Source organism: Hypanus sabinus, chromosome 17 (assembly GCF_030144855.1).
Source record: "Hypanus sabinus isolate sHypSab1 chromosome 17, sHypSab1.hap1, whole genome shotgun sequence".
Taxonomy (NCBI): Eukaryota; Metazoa; Chordata; class Chondrichthyes; order Myliobatiformes; family Dasyatidae; genus Hypanus; species Hypanus sabinus.
Genome location: NC_082722.1, coordinates 15,802,475 through 15,823,541, shown reverse-complemented (window position 1 = coordinate 15,823,541; position 21,067 = coordinate 15,802,475). Strand labels below are relative to the sequence as shown.

The window sequence follows — 21,067 nt, the reverse complement described above, 5'->3', positions numbered from 1 at the left end:
GCCCTGTCCCTGGGGGTGGTCTATGCAGCACTGGCGGAGGCGCAGCAGGCAGACGACGAGATGCCCAGCTACAGGACCGCAGTTTCGGGTTTGCAGCTGCAAGACTTTCTCATAGGCCCAGGTGAGAGGACTCTCCTGTGCAACGTGGCTACCGGCCAACCTTGCCCCAGCGTCCCGGCAGCCTGGAGGCAGCGAGTTTTTGACTCCATACACAGTTTGGCACACCCATCTATCAGGACAACCATCCGGCTGGTCTCCAGCAAGTTCACATGGCATGGTCTTTGCAAGCAGGTCAGTGAATGGGCCAGAACGTGCGCGCAGTGCCAAACAGCCAAGGTGCAGCGGCATACTAAAGCTCTGCCGCAGCAGTTCGAACCCACCCACCAGAGGTGCGACCACATTCATGTGGATATTGTGGGCCCCCTGCCAGTGTCCCGAGGAGCGCAGTACCGCCTAACTATGGTAGACTGGTTCACGAGGTGGCCAGAGGCAGTCCTGCTCACCGACACATCTGCCGATTCCTGCGCCCGAGCACCAATTGCAACCTGGGTAGCACACTTCGGGGTACCAGCCCACATTACCACTGTCAGAGACGCCCAGTTCACCTCCAGCCTGTGGTCGGCTGTGGCCAGCCTGTTGGGAACGCAGCTACACCACACTACTGCCTACCACCCACAGTCGAACGGACTAGTGGAACGCTTCCATCGTCCTCTGAAGTCGGCTCTCATGACCCACCTGAGAGGACCTAACCGGGTGGACGAGCTTGGAATTTGCACAGTGCCCAAAGAGGATCTGCACGCCTCATCAGCCGTCCCAGGAGAGTTCATACCAGCCCCAAGGGGGCAAGAGGAAGAACCCGCAGCTGTCCTGGACAGGCTACACGAAAGGCTCGGCAAGCTGGCCCCCGTACCAACTTCACAGCACGGACAGACCCCAACCCATGTACCCAAAGACCTGCAGAACTGTAAGTCTGTGTTTGTACGAAGGGGCGGACACTGGGCACCACTACAGCGGCCATACGAGGGGCCGTTCAAGGTTATCAGCAACAACGGGGTATTGGGCAACCGAGACTGCGGTTCTGGACATTGGGGGGGGGAAGAAGAGGTTTTCACGGTGGACCGACTCAAACCAGCCCATGTGGACTTGGCGCAGCCGGTCGAGGTTCAGGCATCGTGGCGCAGAGGTAGACCTCCCAAACAGAGGCTGATCCAGATTGTGGACATTGGGGGGTGTATTGCCAGTTCTGGGGGGGGGGGGGGGGGGTTGGTTATGTGGTAACCCACTTTCTGCACAGGCAAACTGGCTCACAAGGAGCCAGCGCGTGGGGAGAGACTTTGGTAATGCACCTCTGACGTCATTTCCGCCTGGAGAGGGTGAGCGCTAGGGATTAAATGCCAGCGCCGCCAAGTTTGAATAAACTAGTCTCGAAACAACTTACTACTGCGTGTCATTATTTCAGCGCTGTGTGTAGCACATCTCTACAATCTTATATTTCATAAATTCATTATTTTATTATATAAATGTATTAAATATATTACTGTACTTCTATATTTACTGCATATTAAAATACTTGTGATTTGAAAAATAAAAATTTTACATCACTTTAAGATGTTCCAGAGTACGATAGTTCTCTCAATAACTAATATTTCTCCCAACAAGTTTTAAGAGAACAGGGATTCCTGTGCATTAGAAAAACAAAGGTCAGAACAAGATGAACCAGATGCCAAACCATTGGGGTTTTGCAATAATTGGTCTTTCCACTTACATTTTTTTTTAAATCAAGAGAATTATGAATATGGGTGGATCAGATAAGAAAGTGGACAAGGATTAACAACAATCGTAAGATTGGTAGAGTCCGCTTGAAGGGTTATGTGGCTTATAACTGATTTATTTCTTACATTTTCTTGAAAGGACAGAATGCAGTATTCTAAGCATTAAACAACCAACATGCTTGTTTCTGGTGGTGCCACTAACATAACATATTGCTGAGCTTGTCAAAATTGATGGAATGCATACAAAGTATCAGAAACTAATGTTAAAAAACAGAAACAGCTCTTTAGATTCAACACAAAGGTGAAATAAGTTGAACAGGAAACAAAAGTGTGAAATTCCTTTTCATAAGTTGACAGACCTGAACACGCTGACATTTTTATTTAAAAGCAAAACTGCGGAACTTAGTGATACAATCTTCAGTTGCGTCTACCATTCTCAAGCTGCTTTCTCTTCACTCAGTGAAGAATTCTTCTCCCACCTTTCCCCATTTTTACAGTAATGATCACTAGTATCCACCTCTTACATTTGCCTCATGGTCAGAGGTTACCTTTCGTATGTCATTCTTACCTGTAGGAAACAGAAAATGGAAGCATGCTGCTATAAAGTAGGCATTCACAGCTCAAACTTGAGATGATCAAAACAAAAAATATTTTTCATATTGCTTTATAGTTAAACACAATTGAAACCAAATCCTAGAACAAAATTGAATTAGAGGTAGAGGAGGAGACTAGATGCCTTGGATACAGCATACACACAAATTACTATGGCGTCATAGAATTAGAAAGCACCTTCCTCTTAATTAAGGTTTTTTTTTCGGTCCCTTGCTTTCAGTTCGTTTTTTTGGTAGTAGGCATTATTATCTTCTGTTTTTAAGTGTATTTACAGTTTTGGGGGTTTGAATGTCCTGATTTATATTCTCTATATTGTGTTGTGGTTGGACTGGAGTTTTTTTTTGTTGCGGGGCTTGGGGAGGATACTAACTTTACATGCCTTCAATTTGGGTGCTTTTTCAATTATCTTTTTTGTATTATATTATTATTGTATGTTTATTTTTGCACTGTATTAATGTTCTTCATTTTGATTTGTTTTTTTTTCTATCTGTAGTGATGTAGAAAATGCATTAAAAAAACTAATTTAAAAAAATTTGAAAAAAAGAAAGCAGACAGGTGATTCTGTGGATGTAGTCAGGAGACCCAGATGGTAGTTTGCCACCGTGGTGCCAGGGTCTGGGATGTTTCTGATAGCATCCAAGATATCCTGAAGTGGGAGGGTGAGGAGCCAGAGGTCGTGGTACATATAGATACCAATGACATAGGTAGGAAAAGGGAAGAGGTCCTGAAAGGAGAATATAGGGAGTTGAGAAGAAGGACTGCAAAGGTAGTAATCTTGGGATTACTGCCTGTGCCACGCAACAGTGAGAGTAGGAATGGAATGAGGTGGAGGATAAATGCGTGGCTGAGGGATTGGAGCAGGGGGCAGGGATTCAAGTTTCTGGATCATTCTGTGACCTGTACAAAAAAGACGGGTTGCACTTGAATCCTAGGAGGGACCAATATCCTGGCAGGGAGATTTGCTAATTCTACTGGGGAGACTTTAAACTAGAATGGTTGGGGGGTGGGAATCAAATTGAAGAGACTAGGAGAAAGGAGGTTAATTCAGAAATAGAAAAAGCTAGTAGACAGTGTGTGAGGGAGGATAGGCAGGTGATAGAGAAGGGGAGCGCTCAGACTGAAGTTGTAGGGGAGAAGGAAGAAAAAGATAATAAAGTTGTTTGTACCATTAGGGATAAACAGAAAGTAAGAGGTGGAGAATTTCTTAAATGCATCTATTTTATTGCTAGGAGCATTGTAAGAAAGGTGGATGAGCTCAGAGCATGGATTGATACCTGGAAATATGATGTTGTGGCTATTAGTGAAACATGGTTGCAGGAGGGGTGTGATTGGCAACTAAATATTCCTGGATTATCTCGGAGGATCAAACTGGTTCTATTAAAAATTGCTATTCTTTTTTCAACATTAGGAGATTATTGAATATTGTTTATACTCCTTCACGCAGCACCACAGAATGTGTCATTGCATTAGGTGCGGAGAAAGCATTTGATAGAGTTGAATGGCCATATTTGTTTACTGTGCTTGAGAAGTTTAATTTTAGTCCGACATTTCGTTTACTTATCATTGGTTTTTTCGTTTACTTCAGGGTACCAGGGTCCTCTTAGTCCATTATTATTTGATATTGCTCTGGAACCTTTGGCAATTGCTTTAGAGACTCACCTAACATTTTTGGCATTACTCGCGGGATGTATATACATAAATTATCATTATACGCAGATGATTTGTTATTATACATTTATGATCCTGAGAAATCCATTCCTGCAGTTATATCATTATTGGCTCAGTTTAGTAATTTTTCCCCGTATAAATTTCCCGTGTAAAAGATATTTACAGAAGTTAAGGAAGGAAGGTGGATTGGCATTGCCTAATTTTAGATTTTATTATTGGGCAATTAATATTCGATATTTGAAATGTTGGTTAAGGGATTTGGATTTATCTCCTAGCCCTCATTGGGTAAATCTGGAAACCAAATATGTACAAGGATTTTCATTGGGTTCTATTTTAGAGACTTCTCTTCCCTTTGTTCCTTCTAAATTGCATAAACGAATTGACAATCCAATAGTTAAACACACTTTACGTATATGGTTTCAATTTCGGAAATTTTTTGGGTTGCATCAGTTTGTTTTAGCAATTTCTATTGTATCCAGTTTCTTTTTTCATCCCTCTATTATGGACCAAGCTTATTCAGCTTGGAAGACTAAAGGTATACTAAGATTTTCTGATTTATTTTTGGATAACTGTTTTACATCTTTTGAACGATTAGCTAATAAATATAATTTGCCTAAATCTCATTTTTTTAGATATTTACAGATTAGGAATTTTTTAAACACTGTACTTCCTACCTTTCCAAATCTTGTTTCTTCGGGTATTTTGGAGAAATTGTTAGAACTTAATCCTTTTCAGAAAGGTAATATCAAATGTATATAATATAATTATGAAAATACATTCAGAGGCCTTATATAAGATTAAAAATGATTGGGAAAGGGAACTTAACTTTACTATCCCTATTGAAAATAGGGATAAAATTCTTCAATTAGTTAATTTATCCTCTATATGTGCTAAACATTACATTTAAAGTTGTGCACAGGGCTCATATGTCCAAGGATAAATTGGCTCGTTTTTATTCCCTTATAAATCCTATATGTGACAGATGTCATTCTGAGATAGCTTCTTTAACTCATATGTTTTGGTCATGTCCGCTTTTGAAAAAATATTGGAAAGACATTTTTGATATTATTTCCCCGGTATTGAACATTGATTTACAACCTCATCCTATTACTGCAATCTTTGGTTTACCAATGATAGAGCCAATTCATTTATCTTCTTCTGCTTGTCGGATGATTGCATTCCTTACATTAATGGCTAGAAGATCTATTTTGTTGAATCGGAAAGAAATTAATCCTCCTACCATATTTCATTGGTTTTCTCAAACTATGTTATGTCTAAATTTGGAAAAAATTAGAAGTGTCATATATGAGCCTTCTATTAAATTTGAAAAGACTTGGAGGCCATTTATTCAATATTTTCACATGATGTAATTTGACCCTGTTCCAATCCTATTTGTTTTTCCGGTTTTGATTGTATATATGTTGAGAGGATCGGAGTTGGGGACACTGATGATTCTTGGTCTTTTTATAGATACTATAAATAGCCCATTTTTTTTCTTTCTCTTTTTTCCTTTTTTTTCTTTATAAGTTAGTGGTTAGTTTGTTAGATTAGTTTTTCTAAGGGTAATAATATTTTTTTTCTCTTTTTTGTTTTTTTCAACATGATATACCTAGTTCTTTTTTTTGTTTCGTTTATATGATAGTTGTATCATTCATGATTTGGAAAGACGTAACTATATTGTACTTATTGCTTGTGTATCCATTTATGTTCATTTTAATTTTGTAATCCCAATAACCATGTATTAATCTTATCATGTTGATATTAATAAAAAGATTGAAAAAGAAAAAGCTAGTAGACAGTGTGTGAGGGAGGGTCGGCAGGTGATAAAGAAGGGGAGTGTTCAGACCGAAGATGTAGGGGAGAAGGAAGAAAAAGATAAAGTTGTTTGTACCGTTAGGAATAAACAGAGAGTAAGAGGTGGAGAATTTCTAAAATGCATTTATTTTAATGCTAGGAGCATTGTAAGAAAGGTGGATGAGCTCAGAGCATGGATTGATACCTGGAAATATGATGTTGTAGCTATTAGTGAAACATGGCTGCAGGAGGGGTGTGATTGGCAACTAAATATTCCTGGATTTCATTGCTTCAGGTGTTATAGAATCGGAGGGGCAAGAGGGGGAGGTGTTGCATTGCATGTTAAGAGAAAATACTACAGCTGTGCTTTGGCAGGATAGATTACAGAGCTCATCTAGGGAGACTATTTGGATGGAATTGAGGAATGGGAAAGGTTTAGTAACACTTATAGGGGTGTATTATAGACCACAAAATGGGGAGCAAGAAATGGAGGAGCAAATTTGTGAGGTAGCAGATTTTCTGTAGTAAGCACAAGGTTGTGATTGTGGGAGATTTTAATTTTCCACACATAGACTGGGTGCCCATACTGTAAAAGGGCTGGATGGTTTGGAGTTTGTAAAATGTGTGCAGGGTAGTTTTTTTTTTGCAGTAACACATAGAGGTACCTTCTAGAGACAGGGCAGTGTTGGATCTCCTGTTAGGGAATAAGATAGGTCAGGTGACGGAGGTATTTGTTGGGGAGCACTTCGGGTCCAGTGATCACAATATCATTAGTTTCAATATAATTATGGAGAGAAGGATAGGACTGGACCCAGGGTTGAGGTTTTTGACTGGAGAAAGGCTAACTTTGAGTAGATGCAAAAGGATTTAGAAGGAATGGATTGGGACAATTTGTTTCATGGGAAGGATGTAACAGAGAAATGGAGGTCATTTAAAGGCGAAATTTTGAGGGTACAGAATCTTTATGTTCCTGTTAGGTTGAAAGGTTAAAAGTTTGAGAGAGCCATTGTTTTCAAGGGATATTGGAAACTTAGTTCGGAAAGAGAGAGATCTATAATAAATATAGGCAACATGGAGTAAATGAGGTGCTCAAGGAATATAAAGAATGTAAAAAGAATCTTAAGAAAGAAATTAGAAAAACTAAAAGAAGATATGAGGTTGCTTTGGCAAGTAAGGTGAAAATACATCCGAAGGGTTTCTACAGTTATATTAATAGCAAAAGGATAGTGAGGGATAAAATTGGTCCCTTAGAGAATCAGCGTGGACAGCTAGGTGTGTAGCTGAAAGCGATGGGGGAGATTTTGAACAATTTCTTTTCTTCGGTATTCACTAAGGAGAAGGATATTGAATTGTGTAAGGTAAGGGAAACAAGTAGGGTAGTTATGGAAACTATGATGATTAAAGAAGAGGAAATACTGGCACTTCTAAAGAATATAAAAGTGGCTAAGTCTGTGGGTCCTAAAAGGATAATCCCTAGGACCTTAAGGGAAGTTGGTGTAAAAGTAGCAGGAGCTCTGACAGAAATATTTCAAATGTCATTAGAAACGGGGATGGTGCCGGAGGATTGGCATATTGCTCATGTGGTTCCATTGTTTAAAAAGGGTTCTAAGAGTAAACCTAGTAATTATCGGTTTGTATGTTTGACGTCAGTGGTGGGTAAATTAATGGAAAATATTCTTAGAGATGGTATATATAATTATCTGGATAGACAGGGTCTGATTAGGAACAGTCAACATGGATTTGTGCGTGGAAGGTCATGTTTGACAAATCTTATTGAATTTTTTGAAGAGGTTACTAGGAAAGTTGACGAGGGTAAAGCAGTGGATGTTGTCTATATGGACCTCAGTAAGGCCTTTGACAAGGTTCTACACAGAAGGTTAGTTAGGAAGGTTCAGTCGTTAGGTATTAATATTGAAGTAGTGAAATGGTTTCAACAGTGGCTGGATGGGAGATGCCAGAGAGTAGTGGTGGATAACTGTTTGTCAGGTTGGAGGCTGGTGACTAGTGGTGTGCCTCAGGGATCTGTACTGGGTCCAATGTTGTTTGTCATATACATTAATGATCTGGATGATGGGGTGGTAAATTGGGTTAGTAAGTATGCAGATGATACAAAGATAGGTGGCGTTGTGGATAATGAAGTAGGTTTTCAAAGCTCGCAGAGAGATTTAGGTCAGTTAGAAGAGTGGGTTGAAAGATGGCAGATGGAGTTTACTGCTGATAAGTCTGAGGTGCTACATTTTGGTAGGACTAATCAAAAAAGGACATATATGGTAAATGGTAGGGCATCGAGGAATGCAGTAGAACAGAGTGATCTAGGAATAATGGTGCATTGTTCCCTGAAGGTGGAATCTCATGTGGATAGGGTGGTAAAGAAACCTTTTGGTATGCTGGCCTTTATAAATCAGAGCATTGAGTATAGGAGTTGGGATGCAATGTTAAAATTGTACAAGGCATTGGTAAGGCCAAATTTGGAGTATCGTGTACCATTCTGGTCACCAAATTATAGGAAAGATGTCAACAAAATAGAGAGAGTACAGAGGAGATTTACTAGAATGTTACCTGGGTTTCAGCACCTAAGTTACAGAGAAAGGTTGAACAAGTTATGTCTTTATTCTTTGGAATGTAGAAGGTTGCGGGGGTACTTGATAGAGTTATTTAAAATTATGAGGGGGATAGATAGAGTTGACGTGGATAGGCTTTTTCCAATGAGAGTTGGGGAGATTCAAACAAGAGGACATGAGTGGAGAGTTAAGGAGCAAAAGTTTAGGGGTAACACGAGGGGGAATTTTTTTTTACTCAGAAGAGTGGTAGCTGTGTGGAACGATCTTCCAGTAGAAGTGGTAGAGGCAGGTTTGATATTGTCATTTTAAAAAAATTGGATAGGTATATGGACAGGAAAGGAATGGAGGGTTATGGGCTGAGTGCAGGTAGGTGGGACTAGTTGAGAGTAAGCATTCGGCACGGACTAGAAGGGTCAAGATAGCCTGATTCCGTGCTGTAATTGTTATATGGTTAAAGTAGCTAGGAACAGAAGATGCACTGACTCATCCATCATTTGCATTTATAGCTCTTGTGAAAGGAAGCAAAATGGATAATGATAACAGGATCCTGCAGGAAGTAAATGGACAGAAATGAGTGTATACCCTCAGTTGGAAGAGAGAGTGGAAATAACACAAGGACAAAATTTAAGGCTTGTTATCCAAGTGCATACAACATTCATTACCAAGTCGGCCATGGTATAGATCAAAACGAATGGGTACATGTAATACACATTAGAGATAAGTGTTTGTAGAGTAACCAAGAAAATGGAACCATAGGTCTTTAACAAATGAGATCAAAGAAATTAGAATTAGTTAAAAAAAACTTACTTTACAGTAATTACTGGGACTGAAAGTCACTAAATCTGCAGGAGCTGATAATCTGATTCCCAAGGTTTTGAAACAGATGGTGGTGGAGATAATGTTTGCACTAGCTGTTGCAAAATTCCATTAAATTCTAGAACAGCCTCCACAGATTTCAAGGTAGTAAATATAACCATGCTATTCATGGAAGAAGGGAAAGAGAAAATGAAATTCTCCTTGACACATTAGGAATTTTAAATGATGACCATGCCTGCTGCCATTATATGGGTCAACTCAGCACACAAAAATAATTTGTGTGTGATTAGAGGACTATGTTTATGGGTGGGGAGGAAGGAATGGGGCTTGTTTTGTTGCTTGGTATGTTCTGTTTTGTTTTGTGTGGTGTTCTGCCAAGCACTGTAAACTTGCTATGTTGGCGCCAGAACGTGGGGTGCCATTTGCAGGCTACCCTCAGGTGTGGTAGTGTTAACCCAAACAACACGTAAACATGTTAAATCTGAATTTTGAAAACTGTAGACTAGCTTGTCTGATCTTAGGAAATGTTAAAGTTAAGGAATTGATATTAACATGAGCAGAGTTAACATGGATTTATGCAAGGGACACCACATTTTACAAATCAGTTCAAAGCATTAGAGGCTGTAACTGGCAGAACAGACATGCAAGCTAGTTGATATCGAGTACCTTAGACTTCAATAAGGCTTTTGATAATGTAGCACCGTACTTGAAATAAGAGAGTGGTGTGAATGAAAGATTGGGTAATGTTTTGAAAACTGCAGAATAATCAGGTTACCTTTGGACTGTGATCTATGACTGCGGGCTTGATGTGGGCCTTAAGCTCTTCACAATCTATCAATAATTTAAAGCTGGGATTAGTGTGGAGTGGTGGCAGAATGTATAGAGAATACATGGGCATTTAGTGGGGATGTGCACAACAAACAGAATATGAAGACAAATGTGAAGTCATTGATTTTGGTATAAGAAATAAAAACAAATTAAGTTTTAAATAATGAAAAATAATTAACTGGTTGCCTTAAAAAGGTGGCATATTTCTCTAGGATATTTCAAGTAAGACACTACTACTACTACAAGGAAGACACTAACTTACACTGCAGTGTATTCTTTTCAACTCCAACTCCTACTTCCTTGCATTCGTTTTATAATTGCTACACAAGACAATTTTATTTTTAGTTTTAATTCAGAGGACTTAGAGAACATAATACTTTTATCTCCATTATCCTAACCAGCAGTGAGGTTGGGATCCTGGATTAAGAACAAGCATTAAACATTAAAGACAACACAGGAAACAAGCAGATATCCAAGAACAGACAAAAAGACATCACTTACCATTGCACTGTTGGTTGCCTCATCTCCTGCACACACCAGGACACTGCCATCTTTCTCAGGACTTAAGAAAATTGCATTTTTCGTTAAAAGCTTACATGTGGGACCTGCATTGAATGTTTGCACTGGGTAACAAGTGCAGATGAGGTTCTCGAGCGACTCTGGAGAGGCACTGCTTGATAACTCCATCATGACACACCGTAAAGAATTGTGAGTTTTACCTTCAAAAATAAGAAAAAGCTACATAAGACCAGGAAAATACCCATCCAGTTATCAGAACAATGCGATCTTGGCTGTTATTTTATATTTCCTTACTGTAGCCAAACATAACAGCATAGTCCCACCCTAAATGGAATTTACTAATGTAGAACATTTCAACAACTGAACTGAGTCTTTCTGGTTTAGATGAAGTTACACACAAGAATAAACAATGGAGTTTATTAGCTTTTGCCTTAATAAGCCAGAGTCGGTTTTACAACCACATGGATTGGTCACCGATTTACAATGCCTTGGTAAGTATTAAGTCCCCACAACTACTTTCCCATTTTACTGTCACATCTTTTCTAAATTTAAAATATCTTGAAGGGGATTTTTTTGAGCTAATCTACAAAACATTGTGCATCATGTCAAATCAAAAGAAAAATTCCACAATCTGTCAACTAAAAATTAAAAACCAAAATTGTGAGACTGAGAAGTATTCATCCTTTTTATAATGACTTTGCTAACTTACATCAGTTGAATAACTGTATGTCACCTAACAAGTCACCCAATTTGTATGAAAGGCTACTATGACACTGGCAGTCACTTGAAGTAAACTACTGAAGTAAGTGGCTCCAACTGGAAATGAAGTTCATGGCTCCACAATCTCCAAGGCCTTGCATATAAAGGGTATTTATGGAAAAAATACCCAGACAGGACCCAGGCTGTAAAAATAGGGGACAAGCTCTCCTCTACAATCACTCTGAGCACTGGTGCCCCACAAGGCTGTGTACTCAGCCTCCTGCTGTACTCACTGTACACCCATGATTGAGTAGCCAAGTTTCCATCGAACTTAGTATTTAAGTTTGCTGATGACACCACAATCGTAGGCCGTATCTTATGTAATGATGAGTCTGAATACAGAGAGGAAATTAAGAACCTGGTGGCATGGTGCGAAGACAATAACCTATCCCTCAACTTCAGCAAGACAAAGGAATTGGTTGTTGACTTCAGAAGGAGTAACGGACTGCACAACCCCATCTACATCGGTGGTGCGCAGGTGGAACAGGTCAAAAGCTTTATGTTCCTCGGGGTAAATATCACAAATGACCTGACTTGGTCTAACCAAGCAAAGTCCACTGCCAAGGAGGCCCACCAGTGCCTTTACTTTTAGAGAAAGCTGAAGAAATTTGGCTTGTCCCCTAAAACACTCACTAATTTTTATAGGTGCACTGTAGAAAGCATTCTTCTAGGGTGCATCACAACCTGGTATGAAAGTTGTCTGTCCAAGACTGGAAGAAGCTCCAGAAGATCCTGAACACAGCCCAGCACATCACACAAACCAATCTTCCATCCTTGGACTCATTTTACACCACACGCTGTCGGAGCAGTGCTGCCAGGACAATCAAGGACACAACCCACCCAGCCAACACACTTTTTGTCCCTCTTCCCTCCGGGAGGAGGTTCAGGAGCAGATTTGGGAACAGCTTCTTTCCAACTGTAATAAGACTGCTGACCAGATCCTGACCCAGATCTGGGCCGTACCTTCCAAATATATGGACCTGACTTACACTACCTTACTTTCCCTTTTCTATTTTCGAATTATGATTTATAATTTAAATTTTTATTATTTTTACTTTGATTTATACTTCAGAGAGCGCGAAGCATAATCAAGTATTCCTGTGATGATTGTATGCTCTAGTATCAATTGTTTGGTGACAATAAAGTAAAAATGACAAGAAAGAAGTCCCGGCTTTTAAAAAAAGCATAACCTTGCCCGTAAAGACTTTGCAAAGTGTCACTTAGAAACTACTGTAAAGACGTGGAAGGTGGTCTTATGGTCGGATGACACTCAAGTAAAACTTTCTGGCCTCAACACTAAGCGGTACATATGGTCTAAATCTAATACTGTGCATCAGCCAGTTAACACTAACATTATCCCCATTGTAAAGTATGGTGGAGGTAGCAGCATGCTATGGGGATGTTTTTCAGCAGCAGGCACTGGAAATCTGGTCAGGATTGATGGGAAGGCGAATGCTGCTAAATACAGAGAGATCCTGGATAAAAACCTGCTAGCTTCTGCCAGGAAGCTTAAACTGGGGAGGATGTTTGACTTTCAGCATGACAACCCAAAGGACAACGCCATGAAATGGGTTCAAATGAAGAAAATTGATGTCCCAGTCAGTGTCTGACTTTAACCCAATTGATCATCTCTGGCAAGACCTCAAGATTACTATACACCACCATTCCCCAACTAAACCAGCACTGCTAGTGCAATTTTGCAAGAAAGAATGGGCAAATCTTGCTCCATCAGGTTGTGCAAAGCTAACAGAGACTTATCCAGAAAGACTACTGGCTGTAATAGCTGTGAGAGGTGGTTCAACTAAGTACTCTACTGAGCAAAGGGGCATGAATACCTTTGAACTGCTGACTTTGCAGCTTTTGAATTTTTAGTTTTTCATGTTTTACAATTTTCCCTGTTTTTGGGCAATGATCCACAAATACAAAGTCTCAGGTAAATTGATCAAAATCCCTGGTTGTAATATTCATTTATGTGAACAAAATGTTAGGGGCTGAATACTTTTTCAAGGCACTGTACCAGCCATATCAGACAGTTCAGTGCCCAACTAAAAGATGAAAATGTTGAAATAATTAGTGATGAAAGATAACTGAACTGCAGGGCTAACTACTCTCTTCACAGGTGCTGCATGAACTGCTGTTTTTACCAGATTTCTAACATCTGTAGTTGTAATTTCAGTTTATTGTTCAATACCCACCCCACTCCATTCGGCACCCATTGGCAACATATTTCCAGTTCTTCCACATACCTGGTCTGTAGGTAACAAGGCAGTGTCGCATTACAGGCTCGATTTGTATATCTGTGCAACTCCCAGCCTCCAGAGGTAGCAGATGTGCCTTGTATGTGTTTGTGGATTTCTGTTCCCAAAAACAACCCCCTTCCAAAGTGCCTGCCACTAGACCACCACATGGAAATGCTGCAGATGCCATCCGAGGGAGATAGGACAGTGAGGTCACAGGACACCTGAATATTAAGACATACAAGAGGAGTTACATGGAGAGTTTGGTTAGACTAGGACTTTATTCCTTACAGTGTACGAGAATGAGGAGTAATCTTACAGAAGTACATAAAATTATGACAGGTTTTGATGGGTGAATGCACAGGAAATCAGAAATTATTGGGTAAAGGTTTAAACTGAGAGAGTAAAGATTTAAAAGGGAAATTTAAGAGGCAAATTCTTCACATTGAGGGTGGCATCTATATGGAATGAGCTGTCAGAAGAAGTGGTTAAGGCAAGAACAAATACTTGGATAAGTACACAGGGAAGAAAGGTTCAGAGGGATATAAGAGAAACGCAGGAAGAAATAACTTAATTGGGCAACTTAACATGGACGATGCTGAAGGACCTGTTTCCATGCTGTATTTCTCTGTGGGCTGGGAAAGGTTGCTGCACAATGAGAGAAACAGTAATCAAAAGTACAGACTTTTGAAGATTATATCTTTGAAGATTATATTATATTTTGAAGATATATGAAGATTTGAGGACAAGGGTGGGGGACTAAGATTTTTGCACAATACTATACATCACTGAAAATAACTGGGCAAGCATTTGGTGTCAGGAAGGACAAAAGGTGGTGAGTAGAGCAACAGCAAAATAAAAGCTAACATGCATTGAAAAATAACTACCTGGAACCCTGTGGAGGGAGCTCCAGAACATGGGTGGTGGTGTCCCTCATGTCATACATCAGGATAGAACCATTTATCAGTCCAGCGTAGATGTAGTTTGTGTCATCTGAGCACCAACAGCAACTCCATACAGGGCGACCAGGGTTGTAGGTCTGCACCACAGTATTTGCAATCAAACTAGAGAGATAGAAATTTTAAAAAATACTTAAGATAGTTTAAATCAAGCAAAAGATGATGGCAAAGAATGGAACAGCTAACACTGAGGTACAAACTTAGGGCTCAAGGCCTTTTTCTCATCAAGAAGAAAAAAATCATTTTAGCAAATGAGCCAGTGCAGCCAGTCACAATTCCTCTGTCATGAATATAACCAACGCTAGTAAGGAAGGATGTGGCTTTGAGCGCTAGGCAATTTCGAACTGGAATAAATTAGTGCTGCAAATTCCCTCGTCTACTGCCAGCTTCCTGGGTTGTCAAACGCTGACAATAGCAAGTGCAATTAATCTGATTGTGGTCTGCCTTCTAACATCTTATTTATATATCACAACATCTTGCAAGATAATCTTCAGAGTATCTAAGCAACAGTTCCACTTTACAGCAAATGATTACAAATATCATGGCTTTGATAAAAGCCTGGACTGTAAACAACAACACCATCTCTCAAACTTTTTTCTAATTAGCTACACATTTCAGCACTTACCTAATGGACTATCAAGAGTGCTGCTGAAACTTTCATCAGCAAATGGCAGCTTGGTCTATCACACATCACACCTTTACTTCCCCCCCCACCACTTTCGGCTCTTGTTCAAAAATGACTGTTCTCATTCATTCATTCACATACAAAGAAGAGTTTTCTCATACCTTAACTTCTCTCCTTCAGTCTCTGAATATTATATGACTTACCCTTCTGAGATTTCACCTTCCAATTCAAATTGCCTTATTCTCATGTATCTCAAGCTCATTGCCCTCTTCTCTCTCCCAATTTTATACACCACATTAATTCCACAACTCATTCCTGGTCATCTTCTTGATTGTGCCATCTCACTTGGCCTCCCAACTATTGCCTCAATCACAAACTGCAGCAACTTTAATTTATCTTCAACCATATCCCTCCTCACCCTTCCAATGACATTTACACTCTTTTGGAACATGATCTCTTGTCACTTCACTCACATTTACTCACTGAAAACTTCAACTGCGCTAAATACTTCCTATTTCTACAGACCTGTTCAAATTTTTACATCTATCTTTAGTACCCTTGTCCCCAATTAAATGTGTTACTCTCTCCCACCCTGATACTTCTCCCAAAGTACAGCCTTAAACAAATCCTCGATCCTGAGGGACGAAGACTTGAATGGAAATGACAGACAATTCCTTCTCTGTCTGGATAACAAAGTATTCCTGACCCATATGCATTATATGTAGGTTAAGTTATATGCTGTCAACAACTGGCTTTACCTCAGCAACCCTCACTTATCACAATGCTTGCTTGCCACCTAGGATAGGACGAACAGAAATTCCATGTAATGATCGTGAAAGACTGACTGTCATTTCTACACTGTCTACCTCTGACAAACAAACACAGTTTAACTCCAAACATAGTTCTGCAATTCTTGAAAATAGACCACAATATTTTGCATCAGACCAGGCATCAAATATTAAGTTCTAACCTGATACTTGCCATTTCAAAGACATTTCTTTTCCAATATTCCAACTACACACCTTCCCTATGCAAGTTCATTCACTTCAGAAGACTTCATACTGGCCGGTTTCCCTCATTTAATGCTGCCATACGGACCAATACCATTAAGGGGTCTGTGGATCCTAGGCTGGGAACCCCTGGTTTAACCATATCACAAAGAATGCAGAGGGTATCATTTCATTAGCACCTACTGCTCAAAACTTCATCCCCATCGTAAAGAATCAGGATTCCGTCAAATAAATAAATAACTCACGACTACTTGGAACAAACAAAAATATGCACAGAATCCTCAAGTTTCAACAAGAGGCAGTAGAGACCATCCATGACAAACATAACTCATCTGGGTGCTGCAACAATACTAGTAACATTTTGCCAATGTTTTACTCCCATCATAAGGGGCACTGCAGTCCATTAACCATTTACCTGGTTAATTTGACAGTAGTATCTAGTGAAGCAGATAAGAGAACACTGTCAAGTCGATCACTGAATGCCAAGCCTCTGATCTGCTTGGAATGGATTGGAATATACTGGGTACTGCGGAAGTTCACTGCACTGATCTTCTTAACACCACACCCTGCAAGACAAATGAGAAAAGATTAGGCTTGGTGGAAAAATGTTTAATCACAGGATTTTGACTTGCAATGCAAAAGATTTAAGAGCAAACAAAGCTCCATGTCCTCCTTATCTAATTGGAAAACAAATCTATGATCCAGAACAGGTCAATTCTGTGAGCCAAACTATGCAAGAAAAAGACATTGCTGATAGATGAGAAACACCGCATTTATGACACCTATATACTGAAAATGTGATCACAAGCTGGGTGAAAAGTTAACTGATCACAATTGTTTGTTTTATATGCTAATTTTTTGGTGTGCTACCTCCTTGCACACTGATAAACGTCATCATAAAGGAAGATCCTCAAAATAGTCAGATGCTCCAAGAGAGAAGCTAAAGATAAAAGGATTCTGCTGATGCTGGAAATCCAGAGCAACACAAAGTGCGAGAGGAATACAGCACATCAGGCAACAGTAATGGAGAGGAATAAACGTTCAACATTTTGGGCTGACAGCCTTTATCAGGACAGAAAAAGGAGGAGGGTGAGTGGTGGAAAGAAGCCAGAATAAGAAGTTGGGAGTGGGGGGGGGGGGGGGGGAGGAGGGAAAAGAGGGGAACGTGTACAAGCTAGCAAGTGATAGGTGAAACCAGGTGGGGTGGGGGGAGATGCAATGAAGTGAGAAGCTGGGAGGTGATGGAAAAGGTAAAGGGCTGAAGAAGAATTCTGACAGGAGAGTAGACCATGAGAGAAAGTGAAGAAGGGGTACCAGAGAGAAGAGATAGGTAGATAAAAAGGAGATGGGGGGGGGGGGGGAAACACTTGAAGTTAGAGAAATCAATGTTCATGTCATCAAGTTGGAAGCTACAAAGCTACAAGGTGATGCCTCTCCAACCTGAGAATAACCTCACCGTGGCAATAGAGAACATAGTTATACAAAAGTGACTAACGTAACAAAACATTTCACAAATTATGGGAAATAAATGATTAAAAGCTAAAATAAGATGTGTTTGAAAGGCAGTTACAGCTGAAACAAGAGTCTTGCTTATTTATATATTGCAAACTGCAACATGCATAATTCTCAATACTTCAATATGTTTATAAATCCCTCAGAAACTTACCAGGAAGGAGACTGGTTTGAGGAGAAGGTTGGGACACAACGAGGCAGCTCATTGAAGCACAGTAAGCCATGACTCGACAGTTTCCACTCTGTGAAATCATAATGCCTTTCTCAAACTGGTACTTGCACTGGCTTTGGCTGGAACTGATGTTCAGTGAGTTACTTGAACTTGAGGGACCTTGTGAAGCACTTGGACCGTGCTTGGCCATCAGGCATCTCAGCTCCTGCAGTGATGGTCAAAACTAAATATCACATTTGCCCCACACCCACATAAAACACCCATCAGAGTCAAAGAGAAATCAAAATCTTTCAGTATCTAGCGATGTAGATACACAACAGGAACTCAATGCAGAGAATTTTTTTTAAAAACACAGCTTTACATATGTATTCTAAATTTAACACATTCACGATATTCAAAGCAAAGCTTCACAATTAGCAAATACATAAAACTCAAAAATATCCTTAGCAAAAAAAGCTACATAAATTCATACAGTGAGCTGCTATCTAAATCTCTGCCCTGCAGCTTATTTGCAATTCAAATTTCAACATTGCAGGCTGTACCTCTGTCCATTTTAACTACAATGATTGAAAGAAAATGAACTCAAATATCTGATCTGAGAAATGGAAGTGAATAGTATCTTGCCAGTGCATTCCACTCATCCCCAAAAGCAGCAAGCTAGGTAGATAAACATTATAGGATACTTGTCTTCATTTACATGGAAAAATATGCAAGGGGGCTATGTCAGATCAGTGGTGCACAATAACCATGCTGTGAACCAAAGGTAACCATGGAGTATTTCTATTCAACCTGCATGTTATCTGCCATTCTCCCAACTTTTGGTTCCTTGCATTAGTTTCCTCAAAGCAAGCTGCAGATGGGCAAGGCCACATGGAGTCCTACCAGCCAAAAATTAAAATCCTGTCTCCACAACTATAAAAGCTGATTACACCATGTCCCTAGGTTTACTGGGCTGTTTGGGGAGTGCAGAGCAGCCATCCATGGTTACTCCTTCACAGTTCAAGCTACTTGGGATTCATTCTCCAAATCTATATTGAGTATGCACATCCTCCCCAAGATCATGTGGGTACACTAATTTCCCACATTACAAAATACATTAATTAAGTTAATACTAAATTACCCTGGTGCAGAAATGAAGGTTTGGTTGGGGGGAGGGAGGAGAGAAGTTAATAGGAATACAACGAAAATAAAATGCTACATAATTGTGTAAACAGGTACATGATGGTAGACATTTGAGGGACCAAAGGGTCTGTTTCCATGTGATACGACTATGATCAAAACAAGTGATTCATCAAGTTTTATTCCTCCTCTGTTTTAAATTTAGTGGCAGTAGTACATTTCCTGTGGCTTGCCTAGTTATTTCAGAGAGCATTTAAGAGAATTGGTCTGAAGTCATTGGTCACCCAGGTCAGTTAAAAAAAGGAAATGGAACATTTCCTCCCAAGAATATTGTCAACCAAAAGGGTTCTTTTTAAAACAGCAATCAGGTAACGTTCCAGGTCATGTTTGCTAATAGTAGCTGTGAGTTCTTCCCCCACCCTCTCCCATGCTATTAAATACAATTTAGTTTTTTTTAAAAACTTTAATGATTCTTTGAACCTCTTCCCACCTCCTACTTCAAAATATATTCTACTCACTGATTCTAGCAACTTCAGTCAAATCTGGGGTCCTTCAAAACTGAAACCTAAAAACTCCTCCTTTTCACTTTTTAATCTATTTCAATTTGGTTAAATGGACCCTCAGCATTTCCTATTGCAAAGAGAGCAACTCCAGCCTAACTTTTCCTCCATTACAATTTTCCAATATCGACAATATTCTTCAAATCCCTTCCTTATTCTCGCATATTTTAATCTTTAATGTTGTGTGGTAATCAGAACTGCATACATTGTATTTTCTGTGGCTGAACACAACCTTTCAGCAGGGAAAGCAGATTGACATCTGAATTTGCTTCCAAGGATAGCTTGTGACATGGATCCTTAAAGGTCCAGATGAAGGGTCTTGGCCCAAAATGTCAACTGTTTATTCATTTCCATAGACACTACCCGGCCTGCTGATTTCCTCCAGTATTTTGTGTGTGTTGCTACTGAAATTATTGAATTTGGTGCTACTAGCACTAACGTAAGGCTCTTTTGGGAGTTCATTGGCCAAAAATTTCCCCTGCAGTTCCTTAGCAGGTAACTGGGGAATCTGCCTAATAAACCGGTCCCAATGGAGCAGATGCAATGATTTCAAGAGAAAACTCAATGATATGCCCTTTCACCGCATTTAGAATTACTATGTCAAATGATTTTATTTAACTTGTGAAATCTAGTCTTCAATACATTTCATTTTGAAGTTTTGTAACCACATGATTAATTACTAGTTGCTTTTAAATGTTTTTCAAAAAATTTATGTCAGATGTTCAAGACCTTTTGACATGGGCCAAAGAGCTGAATTTCAAAGGGAAGTTAACAGCAATTGTCCTTGAGAGCAAGAAAGCATTTTACCAAGAGCACAAAAGCACCCTTGTATAACAGAAGTCAACAGGGAAAGGAAATAAAATCGAGTGGTTGGGATTGCACCTTACGTCATAGATAAAGGAAAATGCTTCAGATATGGTACCAGAGATAAATTACCACAGTCTCAGGCTGTCAATGCAGGAGTTCCTCAGCATGGCATCCTTGGCTTGACCAATTACAACTCCTTCAATGACCTTCCTTCCACACGGTCAGAACTGAGGACCTTTCTTGAATATTGTACAGTGTTGTGTATTGTATACAACAATATTGAATAGTACCATTCCATTCGCAACTTCTTCACAAATGAAACATCACATACAAGCATCAGCAAGACCTAGACAACATTCAAGCAGAGGTTCTGAAGTGACAAAAAAAAAATTTGCTCCACAAAGTGTCAGTGAGAGCAAGTCTCAACCAACTACCCTTAATATTCAGTGGTTCTATCATTGCAAGCCCACCCTATCAATAACCTGGGGAGAAGTTTCTCCTACTGAGCAGAAACTGAACAGACTAGCCACAACAACACCACGGCTGGAAGAGCATGTCAGAGACTACAGAAGTTACTTGCCTTCTGATACTTCAGGGCTTTTACTTATCTATCACACAAATTAGGAACAGTAGTCTCCATCCAGGAGAAATTATCATTCCATCAACTTCCTTAAACAGGCACTCTTTCACCACCAGCATACAATAGCTCAGTGGACACAGGCTGCGGTCTGTATCAT

General features: G+C 39.8%; 1 protein-coding gene across 3 annotated transcripts in view; it reads right to left on the bottom strand.

Annotated features, from left to right (window-relative positions):
- The window catches only part of rfwd3 (ring finger and WD repeat domain 3), a 60,600-nt gene that overhangs the window by 6,126 nt on the left and 33,407 nt on the right, over positions 1-21,067 (bottom strand). For 2 of the 3 annotated variants that reach the window (XM_059992596.1, XM_059992594.1), the window contains exons 8-12: positions 17,827-18,049; positions 16,576-16,726; positions 14,454-14,630; positions 13,576-13,790; positions 10,553-10,770 (exon numbers count right to left, since the gene is read on the bottom strand). In XM_059992596.1, coding sequence (XP_059848579.1) covers positions 10,553-10,770; positions 13,576-13,790; positions 14,454-14,630; positions 16,576-16,726; positions 17,827-18,049 — 984 coding nt within the window. Of the gene's footprint in view, positions 1-2,203; positions 2,341-10,552; positions 10,771-13,575; positions 13,791-14,453; positions 14,631-16,575; positions 16,727-17,826; positions 18,050-21,067 lie in introns of those variants that run through there. The other variant, XM_059992597.1, reaches the window with a different exon arrangement.